At 40.9% G+C, this 16,520-nt stretch overlaps 2 protein-coding genes across 9 annotated transcripts in view; one reads left to right on the forward strand and one right to left on the reverse strand.

Moving 5' to 3' along the window:
• Positions 1-1,268, reverse strand: part of LOC111248453 (nuclear distribution protein nudE-like 1) — a 47,714-nt gene extending 46,446 nt beyond the window's left edge. Inside the window, exon 1 of one of the 2 annotated variants that reach the window (XM_086978933.1) lies at positions 443-1,268. In XM_086978933.1, coding sequence (XP_086835059.1) covers positions 443-460 — 18 coding nt within the window. In that variant the 5' untranslated portion in view covers positions 461-1,268. The remainder of the gene's footprint in view (positions 1-442) is intronic. The other variant, XM_086978916.1, reaches the window with a different exon arrangement.
• Positions 1,269-2,700: 1,432 nt separating this feature from the next.
• Positions 2,701-15,488, forward strand: CkIIalpha (casein kinase II subunit alpha). Of its 7 annotated transcripts, XM_086978840.1 has the most exons (7): positions 2,742-3,371; positions 6,170-6,300; positions 7,684-7,783; positions 8,018-8,681; positions 8,888-9,260; positions 9,679-9,789; positions 9,987-15,488. In XM_086978840.1, the coding sequence occupies exons 4-7, from the start codon at positions 8,213-8,215 to the stop codon at positions 10,195-10,197; spliced, it is 1,164 nt and encodes a 387-aa protein (XP_086834966.1). In that variant the 5' UTR covers positions 2,742-3,371; positions 6,170-6,300; positions 7,684-7,783; positions 8,018-8,212; the 3' UTR covers positions 10,198-15,488. The 7 variants fall into 7 exon arrangements, with proteins under 7 accessions (XP_022649894.1, XP_086834980.1, XP_086834966.1 ...); XM_022794159.2 differs by having other exon boundaries at positions 2,701-2,849; positions 7,684-8,681; XM_086978854.1 differs by lacking the exon at positions 6,170-6,300 and having other exon boundaries at positions 2,726-2,849.
• Positions 15,489-16,520: the final 1,032 nt, after the last annotated feature.

The raw sequence follows: 16,520 nt of genomic DNA on the forward strand, positions 1-16,520 counted from the left end.
ATATATTGTCATACAAGTCATTAAGATACAACAAAAATGGCGTAGGTTGTCTTTTTGAAAGGGTGCGCTGCTGCGGCATTTCTGGCAAACAAAACGGATAGCTGTTTTTAGTGATTGCGCGCACCGCACAGCAAATCAGCGAATGGGTGAGTGTAGTCATTGAATTCCAGTTAATTCAAATCTAATCTTTATCCTTTTACAATGATCACTTTTCAATTAACTTTCTAAGCTCGCCGTTTGGTGACCACTATAGATCAAGGATTGTCATTCACCTGGGGCCAATGACAAGTACGTAACGCTAATGGCTAATCCCAACTCGACAGACACATACACACCAAACCCTGGATCATATACAAATGTCTGATAATCATACGCTTTCGTTACTAAATTAAAGGAAAAACACCAGTGGCAATCCTGATTGTTCCTCCTGTTTTTTCACAACCTTTTCCAGCGATGACATCCGCCTGTGAATCTCACTCTTAGTTCCAACTCATCAGCAGTCATTTGTGGACTGCCGAACGGCCAGTATGTCCAGTTAGCTACGTAGTAAATTCATAACACGACACCTATCGGGCCATATAAAATATACCGGCCCACACACACGCCCGCACGCGTCAATACACTTGATTTACTCAATTTAGTTTCCAAAACGTACAGAAAGAGCATATCATCAGCCACGATTTAACACGATCCACATTCACTTTGAATAACACTATGAATCTAATGGGCAAATTGTGTACCACCTACTACAATTTTTCGGTGTTGCCACCTGCGTCAACGCTGGTTACCGACAGACAACATTAGCTACGCTGCAGTATCAACCGTCGTATTCTCTGAGCAATGAGCTTTTTCTCCTCCCTGTGGTCTTCGGTCGGGCCACCGTCGACTGTATTCTACCTAAAATTAATGCAGGCAGTATCCAGCTGTTAGTCGCACGGTCCGCCTTTACGTGCGGAGTCACGTCGTCTGCACGCTATGGTCGCTCGCTAACTCTCCGTTTGTAAGTGTCCCAGTCGTTCTTTCCCTTTTTTTCTGGGTCATCTGGTCCATTCACTCAATTAGGACTAAGAGGGAATAGAGCACAGGAAAGGCACCATTTTCAGTTTCATCGTTATTTTCGTCATCAAAGAACAGCAGAGAACTTCTGAGACGGACGGAAACCTTGGCTGTAGCAGTCGGAACGACGTAAATGACGATGATGATCAGCGGCTGTCGCCGCCCCTTTGACGTGTTAGAGCAGTTAGTTCAATGCGATACACGTAGAGCTCCTACAAGTGACCCACTACCGCAGTCTCTGGCCCGAACGTCCCCTCACCCACAACGCCCTCCTCGCCCTTGCCGATGGAAGGAGTTACGTACTCAGCATCTCGCTTACAGGACAATAACCAATGACTGGAGAAATCAGTGTCATCATTCTCGACACCGCCGCCACTTTGTGATGGTCACGATCACCGTTGAGAGCTTTATCGTCTACATAACATTGTTGGTGCTGACAATAAATTGAGAATTGGTCACTGGCTCGTCTTTAGTTGGTGTCGGGCGGTTCAGGGAACAGGTTGAGACGATATCGACATGGGTTGTTATCTTTGCAAGGAAGAAATGCTAGACCTTATACAGGAAATATTGTCTATTACACGAACGGAAATCAATAATATTGTAATTGATTTTATCGTTTGATTACGTAACCTTGTTACAACATCATTAGTAAGCGGGATATATACACTCTATTGAGTATGTGTTGCCTCCTATAATCATTGGATGTATGTGACCCGACTTCGGGTCAATCCGAAAACAGATAACTTTTCGAGTAAGATAATTTTATTGCTAAATAAATCTGTCATGCATAGTGTCTTTTATCTACGTCCATTGTTCGAACTACGATATTCAAGCATTATTGGACTACTAGCTTTGAAGATTACTATAAAAGAAATCACAATTTTTACCACCCAAACGTCTTGACCGTACCACACCCTGCAAACGGTGACTACACGAAAAACCGAAACAAAGACGATTCACTTAGACACTATAACCAAGTTATAGTTCTGTCGATCACGTTTGAACATAGACCTAACCTAAGAAAAAATCTTCAAAATATTCAAATTAGCAACATAACAGAATTCGACTACCACTATTAAGTTGAACAGCTTTCGAAGAGAGAACGTTATTAAACATTCAGCTCTTTCAGAAAACACAAATGACGACTCGTTGAAGCCGCTTATCGACGTTGAAACTAATTATCACCCTTTCGACTTCAGAAAGTCTAAATCAGAAAGAACTAAATTTGAAACTCTCACATATACAAATCTCACATATTGGAAGACATGTTCTGGCTCACATGTCGATAATTTTTTTTTGATTAACTAAATATTTATACCTATTCATTTCAATTTTACTGTGTGATCGTTTAAATCGTTCAATTTTACTGTGCAAACTTTATACCATAATTTTAATAATGGCTCTCCTCTACGAATTCATATGCCCCCAGGACAACAGCAATAAAACAAGTTGAGTCCCACCAGGCCACACTCAATTCTGCGCCGTATATGTACAAGTTTCTACATGAGGCTACAACGAACCCCCTGTGTGAGTACGAACCCAGGTTTGTAGATGGTTAGTTAGGTAGCCTATACTGTTAACACCGCGGCTGCTACTGTGACCGACTGTTATACTGAGATCTGTTCTGCTTGTCTTCCGTTGACGCAAGTTGAATTTTGGCGCCAATTTTTGTATCGGTCCGGCGTTGTCCGCCATCTTGAGGCCATGTTTTGCTTTTTCTAGGCCTCGCCTTGGCGAAATTTCTCGCTCGTTTTTCACATGAGCTTTGCGTTGCGCACTTCGTCCAACGTGTGGTGAGTTTTCCGGAGTCTCGTCAGAGCCTATGGCATGTCTGTGACGTAAATCGGTTTCATTAACAAGCGTCAGTGGACTATTAAAAACTAGCGGGGTTCGGTCCAACATCGTCGGTGTAGTTCATATATCTGCGGGCTGCTGCGGGTTTCTGCCGCTGCAGCGAATCCATCTACCGGGTTCTACTGCACAAGTTCGACTTAACCTAGAAGATCCACTAGAGAGTAAGCAAGCAAGCAAACATATCTCCCCACTGTATTATTATTATTATTATTATTATCATAGTCGTGCACGTATGTGAGTGGCGTCGAAGTTGCGGCGCGTGCGGCGACCCGTGGCGTTAACTTACTATTTAGTGTGTGACTGCGAATAACTGACGAATCAACGTAACAGCGGCTGTTTCTGTGTATTGCCTCAACGCTGCCGTTTTTGCCGGTGTAGGTTAGCGTGCTAGTGAGCCTGCCACACCGTGTTCAACGAGTATGTGCTGATGTAAACGGAACCTTTCTGATGGTGCCTGGAAGGTATTGTTAAGCTTCTCAGTTGTCATTAAATCGAGTCGTCGTTTTCGTCGCGCCCATCTCGAGAGCAAAAGGAAATCAAAGCTACATCAAATGGATAGCCTACCGTGCGTGCTTCGTGCTGCATGGAGCGCATGCCAATAATGCGAAAACAGGCACAGATTCTAATAGCACCGGCTCTGTGCACGTGAGAGCCAGAAAAGTTCATGACGAGAGTTCGAGTGAAAGGGAAAGCAAACAACACCGTATTTGTATATCATCATATGTAAAACAAGAATATATAATTCTCACCGTACAGTTGTGCAACATAGAGTGCACGTCTCGACCTCGACTGGCGTGTATAGCTGTTCTGCTACGTTGGTAGTAATTAGTTGTAGGGTGCTGCTATTGCGCCTCGATCAGTTTTTACATGTGTTTAGTTTACTTCGTTTATAATATCTAATAGATGTCCCGTAACTAAGTTGCTATTGTGTACGTTGTCGACGAAGTCTGACTTTAGTAGGTTTGAAAATTCAGGTGCCTCGGGCACATGTCTGGCTCTTGTAGTCGCGTCTTTCATGATATCATAAGCAGTACCAACGTTTTGAACCAGTTGGCTCTTGTCATCACATCTTTCATGATATCATAAGCAGTACCAACGTTTTGAACCAGTTGGCAGTAAAAAAAAAACGGGTGCCAAACATTTACCGTTCATCTGTGCTGTGCTAAGAAATAAGAAAATGCGCTAGTAAAATTAGTGTCGCATTATTTAACTTCCATCAAACGAAAATCAGCTGGATGAATGTAAAATTACGTTGATATTGACGATTAGTGCAGCTGTGCGTGTATTTCCTTGCAATACTCGTAAATATACCGGCGTTCCGTTGTTTTAAATTTTCTGTTCTGTATTCGTACATGGGCATGCGATGTGACATGTGTGTGTCTTTGTGTAACACTAATGAGAAAGCCCGTGTTTTGCCCTGTGCGGCTGATGGTCGTGGACTTGCCGAAACACTATTTTCGAAAAAAGGCGTCATCTAGCTTTGCGTCGACGTGTCTATCATAGCATCATTCGTCTTGTTCGATTACTAGTACAAAAAGAGCTTTATCAACGAGCTTGAGAAATAAATTTGTAGAAAATCTCAGATTAGTTGCACGGCGTGCGCCATTACTAATGTTTGTGGTAACTATCTGATTGTACTGACGGGACTGTTTCAGTCTGCTGTTGACGATCGCATAATCGCAGTTTGTTGTTCTAGATCGGACCTGTTTTTTTTTTCAATATGTTCTTTTGCCAAAGTCTGCCCCATAACGCTCCCGTTACTTCTCTGCCTAGTCACCAGTCTTTAGTTTGTTTGATGTACTGCTTATCTAACGGCTTGCGAAATTGCGGATTCTGTTCTGGCTATTTCACACTCGTTGTTATTTGATTGAAATTCCATCGTTTTTACCTGATTTCTATAGTGTGTGATTCGTAGTCGTGTTAACGGGATTGTCGTTCACGTTGTTCCGGTTACTCATGTTTGCCTGTGCTTGTTTATCAACGGGGCAAGTAGGTGCGTCTTACACCAAGAACAAACGGTGTCTTTGATTGATGATCCTTCTTAAACGATTGGCCGGTCGAATTGCATTGAGATACCTTTTCATTAAATAGTTCAATCGTTACAGAACAGTGCCATAACCAACATTTCCAAGTTGTGCAATATTCTTCTAAAAAAGGAAACACTTACTCCATAAGTCGGCTCAATCGCCGCTTTAATAAAAAGGCTGACGTAAGCTACGACATCGGCTCAAAATCCTGATATGTTTATCAGCGATCAGAGCGCGGATATTGTGCCGTGGTGCCTATTAATACGGTTCATGCTACCCTCGCTACTGGCCATAATCGATCATCTTTTTCCGATTTGTCAACCCTCCAGAGGGAGCGATCCGACTGAAAGTCTATCCGCTGAAGTAATGATATTATCCTTTACTTGTTGTTGTTGTCATTGTAATAGTATGTTCCTGTTCCTATAGGTAGATATTAGACATATGAATAAATATGCGAAGTGCAGGGAAAAAAACCATGTGAAGGCGTGATTTACCAACTTACCCCTAGTAATTAAGAAACAAGATGGCTTTTCTAACTACTTAGTTCCCATTGTGAGCAGTGTTACGCTATTACGTAAATCTAGCTGGTTAGCGGCCATAAAGATCAGTATGGTCGTAAGCAATGACAAAGCAGCAGTCATTAGATGAACCACTGCCATTAGACATCTACGACTGTTGCGTAGGACATGCATTGCGTGGGCGGAACTTCTGTCGCTGTCTTTCAAAATTGTCATCGACAAAATCGCATGATTCTTACGTTGCTTTAATCTTTGTTCGCCCCGCTACTTTAGTGCCTATTGTTGATATTCCTGGAAGGCATTAACGAAAAATACGGTGGGTTATTTTCGAGAAGCTTCGCCAAGCCAAGGATTATCTTTAATCACGTATAAATTAATCGCCGTGTATAACACATACACGTAACGGAACGCATTTGTTGAAGCTTTCTTTTATACATTGTTTGTCTACCATAACGACTAATGAAGAAATTAATATATAAAGTATCATTCATTACGTCTTCGCCTCAGATGGGGTTTGAATGACGCCTTTTAGGTACGAGTAAAAGAAGGGTGATGAGAAGACAACAAACTAGAAATATTATTACCCGGGAGGATTAAGGATAATACCCGTCATATTTCGTATATCAAGTACTATCCTTACCATATATTGTGCCCAGTTCACTTTGGCCATCATTACTACTACAACCAATAAATGCCCCTTCGTTGCTACTACAGGTACCTGTGTAGCATCGTGCTCGACTCAAGAGTCCGCGGGGCTACTGCCGCTTCCGTTGCCAGCGGGTACAAATAACGCGACCTGACTGGTACTTCTGCCCTATCTAGACAGCTACCCCCATAACACCGAGGTACGATGAGGGGTTGTGATGATAGTTCGGTTTAAGTGATTCATGTTGAGTATTTGATATATGATTATTTGCTGTATATATAGGTATAACTGCATATACCTCGTTGTGCGTGATAGAGATTTTATAATAGAAACAGGACCGAGGGGTGAAAAGGTGAGATCAGAGTGCATGGACAGTCGCTTGTGAGTAATAAAAACTTTTTACTTTTATATAACGTCGGCGTCTGTCGATATGTACGCATTTTGTTGGGTAAATCTATTGCTTGTTAGTGTATGTTTTTTACTGTGTGTTTGAAAATTTCGTTTAGTGGTGCTCACTATAGAAGTGCTGGTTAGTTTCTCATATGACTAGAAACTGTTTAATATGCGAACTTCGATGATGACGGCTGTTACTATTGTAGATGACCTATAGAAGGGACAGTGTAATTTATGGGACAAGAAACGTTCGTATATGCTTCCACTTCCAAGGCTGTTCGAGCTGGGTGTAAGCATTTACTGTATAAGTTTATTAAACAATTAGTGTGCCTTAGAAAGCGGAACAAAGTTTCACTTAAGGCAATTAAGTCAAAATAGAAAGACTCATAAAACTCTCGTATTGACATGATTTCATAATGAAGGCAGCTTTTGCAGTGTTCGAGACAGTTACTACTATAGATAAAAGTATAGCTAGGTATAAATTTTTGACCTCCAAATTATCTGTATCTTTCCAAAGGTGCGTTTTGAACGTCCACACACGTATCTCTTTACCTGCGTATATTTACTTATGATGTATCGCCCACTTACCAGGGTGTGATAGGTCGACGAAACATCGTTAATGCTTCTAGCGATTCGGCGGCAAACGAGCGACTGATGTTTTCGTAACAACTTAACACAATATGTCCAAGTTTTAGCACGATAATCAGCAGCCTTCGACAAAATAGCAACCCCAGCTAGTAGCAAACCAATTTTCTGTGAATTAGCAATGGGGCATGAACCCGGGCGATGGGAACACATAAAGGCTCATATGCCGGTTGTTAGCTTTTGGTTGAACATAATCAAGCTGCACCTGAGAGAAAGATAACAGAATTTGTTTCGGCATCATGGTACCATTTCGATGTTATCAGCTATAATATAACATGGCATATGCTTATGATTGAGTGCATATACTAATTGCCTATAATACATAAAGCCAAAAAATATATAAGTGTAAAACCGTTTAGCACAGACTTCGTACCAAACTTTCCATTTTGTTTGTACGTATTGTATTATATAGTATGTGATTTGATACGAAATAAGAAATCGCAACAAATAGTAGCTATTTACAATAATGATGATGACTTGCCAAGCCGTTTTTCGAGAAACTATGTAATCGCCTTTACTCTTTTTCTCATTCGTTTATTCACAGAGGAGGTGGAGTTCGCTTGGTTTCAGCCGCAGCCACTCCAAAACTACCCCTAAACTGCGAAGCGCAGTCGGAGGCGTGCCGTATACCTACAGACAAAAGTGTGGTTTCAGTAGTAGTAGTAGTCGTAATAGTAATTAGTAGTAGTAATAGTAGCAACGGTAGTAGTAGTAGTAGTAGTAGTGGCATAGTTCAGTGGTAACACAAAACGTTCACGAAGTTTCCTCACCGTTTCTGCATTGCACCTGAAACTTCAGCATAGTGTTTTTATCAACAGCCTCCATACTCGTCGCCATCGAAAATAGGCAGCGGCCAATTATAGTTCCATCTGTTACAGACCCCTTTACCAGTGTTACCATTCAATCCACCGCTGACGTCGACGACACCTGCAGCGACTATCCCTGCCACTCCTTCAGTCGGAGCCTCAAACAGCGCCGGCTGAACTGTTGACAGACAAGAGTTTAGTCTTATTGGCGGAATTAGTGGTAACGATCATCGGGGGGGTCCGACGGCGGCAAACGCCGGCGTGACAATGGCGGGGCTAGGGGGACAAAATATCGCGCCTAGCAGCAAATCGCGCGTATATGCTGACGTCAACTCGCACCGACCACGTGAATACTGGGACTATGAAACGCACACGATCTCGTGGGGTAACCAGGACGACTACCAGCTAGTGCGAAAACTCGGCCGCGGAAAATATTCTGAAGTATTCGAGGCTATCAACGTCACAAACAATGAGCGGTGTGTTGTTAAAATACTTAAACCGGTTAAAAAGAAAAAGATCAAACGTGAAATTAAGATTCTTGAAAATCTCCGCGGGGGACCAAATATCATTACCCTGCAGGGCGTCGTAAAGGATCCGATATCACGAACGCCAGCGTTCATCTTTGAACATGTCAATAATACAGATTTTAAACAACTTTATCAGACGCTGACAGATTTTGACATTCGCTATTATCTATATGAACTGCTCAAGGCCCTCGATTTCTCCCATTCGATGGGTAAGTAACCGTAGATTATGTTAATAACCATGACGCCCATACTATGATGTATCTCCAAATTAATTATTTCGGAACCTCACAACTTTTATATATTTAGTAAGTAACAGATTAACTGATAGTTTTAGCATTATCGTTAGTAGTACGACGCCATTAGATGTGATGAATGTACCGAGGTGTTTTCCAAGTACGTTCAACTTTTTCTATAGGAATAATGCATCGAGACGTGAAGCCACACAATGTGATGATTGATCACGAGGAGCGCAAGCTGCGATTGATTGATTGGGGTCTCGCTGAATTCTACCATCCAGGCCAGGAATATAACGTCCGAGTTGCGTCACGCTACTTTAAAGGTCCCGAGCTTCTCGTTGATTATCAGATGTATGATTATTCGCTTGACATGTGGTCACTGGGATGCATGCTTGCGTCGATGATCTTTCGGAAGGAGCCATTCTTTCATGGACATGACAATTACGACCAGCTAGTACGAATTGCTAAGGTACTAGGCACCGAGGAACTGTTTGAATACACTGAGAAATACTGCATCATCCTTGACGCACGGTTCAACGACATCCTCGGCAGGTGAGTCAAATCATAAACTAATAACAGCCTGCGTTGGCACATGAGCCATCATCGCAAAGCTATCGAAGTGATCTGGTGTGCCTGGTCCTGCTGTATAATTTGGCCCATAGATAAATTCGATTTAACACACCAAAATTATTCAATTAATGGGATTTTGTTAAAACATAAAAACAACAAGGTGCATTTTGTTGATATAGATAAATTGCAAGAAGGTGGACGTTTTTTGAGTAACTTTAAAACAATTTATTACATTCGTTGTAGAAATGTTTGGCGCACACGTTTTTCTTTTTCACAATGCGGAAATTGTAGTGTTTTACAGAGCAAAAGTCGACTTATCATAGCGTTCTATAGTATATGTATGTATATATATACGAACCGTATATTATTCCCTGTTCCTATAATTTACTTTGAATATTAGGCATTCGCGAAAGCGGTGGGAGAGATTTGTGCATTCGGATAACCAACATCTTGTCAGCCCAGAAGCTCTAGACTTCCTTGACAAATTGCTCCGATATGATCATGCAGAAAGGTAGGTTTATGCAAAATATATTAAGTTCTCCTCCGGGTGACTTTTAAGCAACAACTTTTTAAAAATATGTTATGCATTGTCGTGCACAGTAACTAGTTATTCTAAACGACCTTTAAAATTATTCCAACTTCAGTTTGCCAACGTTGGCTACACTGTCAACCTAAATGTGTGTTGCTACACATCATTATTCATTGCAGATTAACAGCAAAAGAAGCCATGGAGCATCCATATTTCTATCCTGTAGTAAACCGCGCCAAAGAAATTGGCGGTGCCAGTACAACAATGCCTGGTGCCACACCGTCTTCGCCAGGTACCGCGTCACCAAATTCGCAGCAAAGTGGACAACCGCCGACATCCGCATCCGCCAGTGGACAAAATAGCCAAGGTAACAACAGCCAAGCCAGTTAGACACAGCCAGCCCCAGACGGCCACGACAACCAAAAGGATAACCACTATAACCCACCATTAAATCAAGTTCACCACCCATCGGCCACTTCTTCAACGCTCGCTCGCCCTCTGTGTCAATCATTTGCGGCAACAGACACCTTGGCAACAACTAGCGCACTCCCTGTGATGACGGTGACACGATGACAGCACCAACCCGACCCATCCTGCTGCTGCTGCTGCCTCCGAAGCCAATGCCACTGCCTGCTGTTCAATACTTCGGTAACAGGTGAACATGGCACGCAGAGTGGCAAGGCAACGGGAAAATCACGAATCGTGTGCATGTGCGTGTGTGTGTGCGCGTGTGAGAGAAAAAGATAGAAACACATTGAAGGGGAGCTCGACAGGACTGGGGTATTTGTGGGGTATTTGTCTTAATTCCGCTGGCTCGGCTCCATTCATCAGTCCCCTGAACTGAAGTGAAAAAGCTCAGAAACGTTACCAGTCACCCGTTGTACCTGCAGTCTTCCACTGTTCTTACAAAACTTGTAGTAGCGACGATAGAATTAGTAACAGTAGCGTAGCGTTAAAGCTGTAGTAATCGTAGTTGCAGTTGCCGTTGTTGTCTCTGTCGATGGTCAAATTTGACAGTACGTTAGCCTCTTTTCCGAGTGCTTTGTTGTGATGTAGCCAAAACCAACAAACAAGAGGGAATTTTTAGCGGCAGCAGCGCGTAGTCAACTCACACCGAGAGTAATAAACATAAACAATTGGGCAATAGCAGGTTGCCGCCGTTGTATATGCCGAATCATAAAAACCGTTTTACAATACAAACATATTTACTCACATAAAGAAGACAATGCAATTTACATGTTAAGTAAGGCTGCCCTGATGGAGACATTGAGGAATCCAGGAAGCAAAAAAACTATTTTTCTGTTTTTACGAGGCCATAAGGCTATAATGGCACAAATCGATTATATCAATCAAATTAAAAGGAGAGGGAGAAAGAAAGAGAGAGAGAGAGAGAGAGCAAGAGAGAGAGAAAGAGAGAGAAAGAGAGAGAGAGAGACTATATACCGCCTGCTGTCTTTTCGCAGGAAAAAGTTCATTCCGGACACAAACGATTTGCGGAAATTCTGGAACAGTGAATATTCCCGGGAAAAAAGACAACTTTATTATTACTGATTAAGGCTGCTGCTGCTGCAGCTATTAAGTATGGTGCAGTGTGCGAAATAAGCCTCGGGTATAATTTTGCCAAGTGCTTTGCCTGTCTAGGTTGCGCTGTTTCTACTAAATACCTATCGTAGATTCGTCAATCTCCAAGGAGAAATAGGGCTCTGTATACCCCGTCTTGCAGTCACAGGTCTGAGAGTCTTAAATGCTATAGGGGAATTTTCATAGTGGGTAAATCACCTTCACACACATCGCGTTCGCGTACCCAACGAAAGCTCTACTGTTTTAGCTGCGACAAATCGAACACTAGTACAGAATAGTAGTAATCACAGCGCCTAAGATTCTAAGAGTCTTTGTTTTCCCTCGAAAAATTTAATATCGCAAATGTAATTGAAGGAAATACAGCTTGTACATGTATTTTTATGCTGCTAGGAGCAATTTAGTCAGACACTAACAGCCCATCGGCAGTGACTGTGTATTCAGGTGCATTGACAAGATACTGATTTTGGCAGAGCTCGTAGTATAAGACCTCGAACCATATGGAGTGACGGTGAGAAAAAGAGCCATTTAGTGTGAATATATACTGTAGACTCAAACAGGCAGAACTAAACTGAATGAGTGAGCGAGAAATATAAATAACGTACAATATATTTATAGAATTAAGTATATAAATACAAAAAAAAATAGAACGACATTCTCAATTCGAGGTTTGAAAAGCATTATTTGAGCATAGCGTCAATGAAACAAATAAAAAGTTAAGTGAGCAAAATGGAGTTTTGGAACTTAAAATGTATAGTGGAAGTCCTGAAGATCTTTTTGACTGGAAGCAACTGTGAGGATGTCGGGGAAGGCTTAAGTACGCTTATAACAAGAACATATGGAGTCGACCAAGCAGGAAAAAGAAGAGGCTATAAGAAAAAAACAAAGGTTTTCAATAACCAAAGCCAAGGCATTCGAATATCAACTAAGGAATGAAACGTTTGAATGAGCGGTCCGATCTCGCCCTTATATGACTTCTGTGTCAAGAAATCGTTAAGCCGAGGCCTAAATCACAAAAAGAAAATCTATGTAATGACTGATACACGACGCCGGCGGCAGTAGATGATAGAAACAGAATTAATAGACATTTTTGTCTGAGGATATGAAAAACCACAGAAATACATAGAGACTGGGGAGGCGCAAAGTGCACTGTTCGAGTGCAAGGAAAAACACGGGGAGTTATGGAGAGGGGGAAGGTCTGTCATGCAATGAGTTTTAAGCGAACACTGACAAGAAAGACCGTACGAAAAACAGTAGTTGAAAAAAATAATGTTGACGATATTGACGATGATGCTCCGTAATCGTTACCAACAGTTGCTCTACATCCTTTGTGGTGTGATTTGATGGTTTTACGATGGTGATAATGTTGATATTGATTTCTATGGTTTTCCGCATCAAAAACAACAAACAAAAAATGTAATAATAACAAGTTGAAAGTGGTTGATTAAAATATATATTCTACAAGTATATTGATGACTTTCGACGGTTGCTTACTCGAGCTAAAACAGACAACCGCATAACGATTCTAGCAAACATTCTCACAAAAACACAGTCCTGTACTAACAAATCTTCGTAGAAATGGCAGCAACACAGCCAAATTAAATGTTGATATAACGACAACGACAGAAGCAGTGTAAGTACTTCAACATCTAAGGATACGAATATAAACTGAATTGACAACAAACACGCAGTTCCACTAAGGACCTACATCTATTAAAGATTAACACAGCGTAACGTCTTAAACGATTGAAAAAACGATCACAGATGCACCATTTAACGTACCAAATACGTTATTAGGAATATACTAAATAAACGCAAATGCAGAAGCGGCAAAAACAAAAAAATGATGCTGAAAATACGATGGAAACGAAACAAAACAATGATGAGGTAATCGAATATAAATCACTAACATGACTTCCCTCCATCATAATCATCATTCTAACAAAAATAAGATAAGGATAAGAAACTAATAACGAAAAAAGCTAGGAGATTTATCGTTGACCGGATAGACGAGATGATTTGGAGTGCGTCGAGATAGGTCGAACGCATGAGGAGAATGGCAACAAATACGATGCAGAAATATAGGCGCGTCTTGGGTGTTAACGTAATGAGGCGTCAGATGAGTTTTCGCTGGGACAGGGCAAGACTAGGTCGTGAAAGGAGGTAGGATTTAAAACTAGTAATGAAAGCAAAAAACGATAACTAAAGGTGAAGAATGACTATAATTAAGGGGTATTGTGTTTTAGGATGAAATCAGGTGTACAACACTATAATGATAATAATGACACGAATAAATAATTGGCGAATAAAAATGGGCTGTTGTAAAATGTGCCACGCGTCCATAGATGAGTAAATGTGATGGACACGTACGCACAGATGTGCATGGCGGGTTGCCGTCAACCAATGATCGATGATGACAATTGTGAGCTCTCGGCAAACCACGGAGTGTGGAGTAACAATAGGGAATTCGGAACGGAAAAATGGCACATGAAGCTTGTGCTTGCTTCTATTTCGCATTTCACATTCTGATCCGATCCATGCTGCTATATCGATCTGTAATATAGAGAAATATAATGAGGAATTAGGTATTTGAATGAGGAAGAAACGGCTTATTAATAAAAGCATGTCAAGATAATTGCTCGGTTGCGCTATATACACCGGTCCCAGGCTCACCGTAAGAATTCTAGCCATGATTCAGCCTAGTTCTTAATATTCACGTGTCGGTCGCTGTATGATGGGAAAATACTTGAGGAATCTTAAGGCTTGAAATGGACGTCAGACCAGAATCATACCTGAACATTAGCGAGGTTCATTTCGGACTGTTTCTTAGCGCGTGTCTGTGGGATAACTGGCCGCATGGCACAAAAATCAAAAGACAATTTGGAGAACCACAAACGAAAACAAATAACCTACTTGCCTTGAACGATGAAACTCTTAGTGAGGAACGACATTGAGTCATAAATTTATACAGTTCATGTATACACATATAAACGTTCATTATTCATTCTATTATTATGTATCCTATACCATTGGATTATGATGAGGCGTTGACCACGGCAGGCTAAAGCAGTCATCGGCGTCGCCGTCACTTCTGCTATCACCGCCACGTGAAAGCCATAAGACTTGGATTTGAAACAAAAATATCAGTAAATAGACGGGTGACAATTAAAAGAACCAGCCAATAAGGCGAGATGAGCGGTATAGTCTATAGGGACCCGAAAAGGGGTGTGCGGGGTTAGTTATGAAGTTGAGGATAGGAAGACAATTTTTGGAGCTACAGATGTCGATACAAAAAATGTCTTAAAAGTTAGGCAAATAGGTCGAGATGAACGTAAAATGTAGTGAACCGGATTGAAAACTGGGTTTAGCATGTATTTGTGGCTTCTTTTTCCATCGGTAGGCAATCTTTTTCCATCTTGGCCTGAATTTTGTATTATACATTATATATAAATAAAATGGCATCGGTTTGAGACAACATTACGTACGAAAATGAGGAGATAGTTGTATTCTGAACCTTGTAGTGTAGTTAATGTACGCACGTTAGTACTAACGAAGACAGCAAAAGCAAAATAACACTAAAAGCGAATGCTATGACGATTATGATCGTTGTGATATGATAATAAGAATAATAGTAGTAACAATATGAGAGCACTTCATAAATAGGCGAGCCAAATGGCGGCTGGAAAGCATTAGGCAGTTGCGGGAGAAATTCGAGGTGAGTAAACGGTAGTAATAATATGATGAAGATAATAATGGAGATGATAACGGATATAATAGAGTAAAGAATTTGAGGAGAGTTCGGAGCAGGTAGCATTTTTACGGAAGGCGTCAAATGTCTCGTCGGCCGATGGCGGCCGTGGTCTGACGTGTCCAAAGCGTTATTTATACAAGTAATAATGCAATGAAAAATAAGTCAAGGGTCGATACGATGATGCTGGGACAAAAACAATAAGTATAGTAAATAATAATGATTATAAAGTGGAAAATACATTCAGACAGAAGTAACAAAGGACGACGACGATTATAATGACGCCACAAGGTTAAAATAAAGGAAAATAAAACAAGAAAAAGAAAAACCAATAAATGTTTTTGAGACGAACGTACTTGGATGTGTTAAGTTCTACTTGTAAACTGATTTTTAAAGCGGTGATTGGCTTTGCTAACGATGTGTGATTATCATGTTTGATTTTTTTACTTCGTTACTAGAATTACAGTAGAGTAGTAGTTATTTGAAATTTGAATTAATTTTCGGGTTCATGAATTCGACTTGAGCGATGATTTTAGGTTTTGAATAGGTGCTTCCTTTGCAAAAATGACGACGTCTGCATGGAAATGTGACATTTGTTCTCTGTCTATTGAACCCGTAGTTACATGAGTGTGGTTCTCATTAACACACGGACGAAACGGTACCTCGGTGTTGACATTCGGATCGGTATGATTTCACTGATATCATACACAGGAAGCAGTCGTATCAAAAGACTATGTATAACCAAGAATCTTGCCACATGGCCTTTAAGTTGCATTTCGGTTTTAGTACCACACTATGCCCGGATCAAGCAATAGTGTAAATTATGACAACGGTTTATTATGTGGCACGCCTGGATTTATTCTTTATTAATTGATATATGCTACAAAATTCCTTTTTTTATATGCTACACTTGCTTATTTGTGTGAATAAAGGCGCCATTTAATTTAATCATACCTTGATTTAACTAACTTGCTTATATTCTTATTTTTAATTCAAGAATCACGTGCGGCTTACGTCTTAAAAGGTTATGATTCCTCGGATAGCTTGGACGGCTGAACCTTTGGCTTAAAAAATGAGCAGTCTCAGACCTAAAACGACACGCACTTAATGATACTGTCTAATATTGTTTTCGCACAGATTGAAACGTTGAAGAAAGCTTAAATACTATGTAAGTACTGAACGTTAATGTTAATGCCCATAAAGCTCAGAATGCGATCTGCATCTTAGGTTACAAAACTATCAGACTCTTCGACCAGCGCGTAACTAATAATGTGACAATTTTATTTTTAAGATTACTCATTTTATTGATTCTTTCACGTGTGTTCTATATGTATATAAGTGCGAGTAGGAATATTCACATAAAACCACTAGTTCTCCGGTGAAAGCG

This window comes from Varroa destructor, unplaced genomic scaffold (assembly GCF_002443255.2).
Source record: "Varroa destructor unplaced genomic scaffold, Vdes_3.0 BEIS01000001.1, whole genome shotgun sequence".
NCBI classification, from domain to species: Eukaryota; Metazoa; Arthropoda; class Arachnida; order Mesostigmata; family Varroidae; genus Varroa; species Varroa destructor.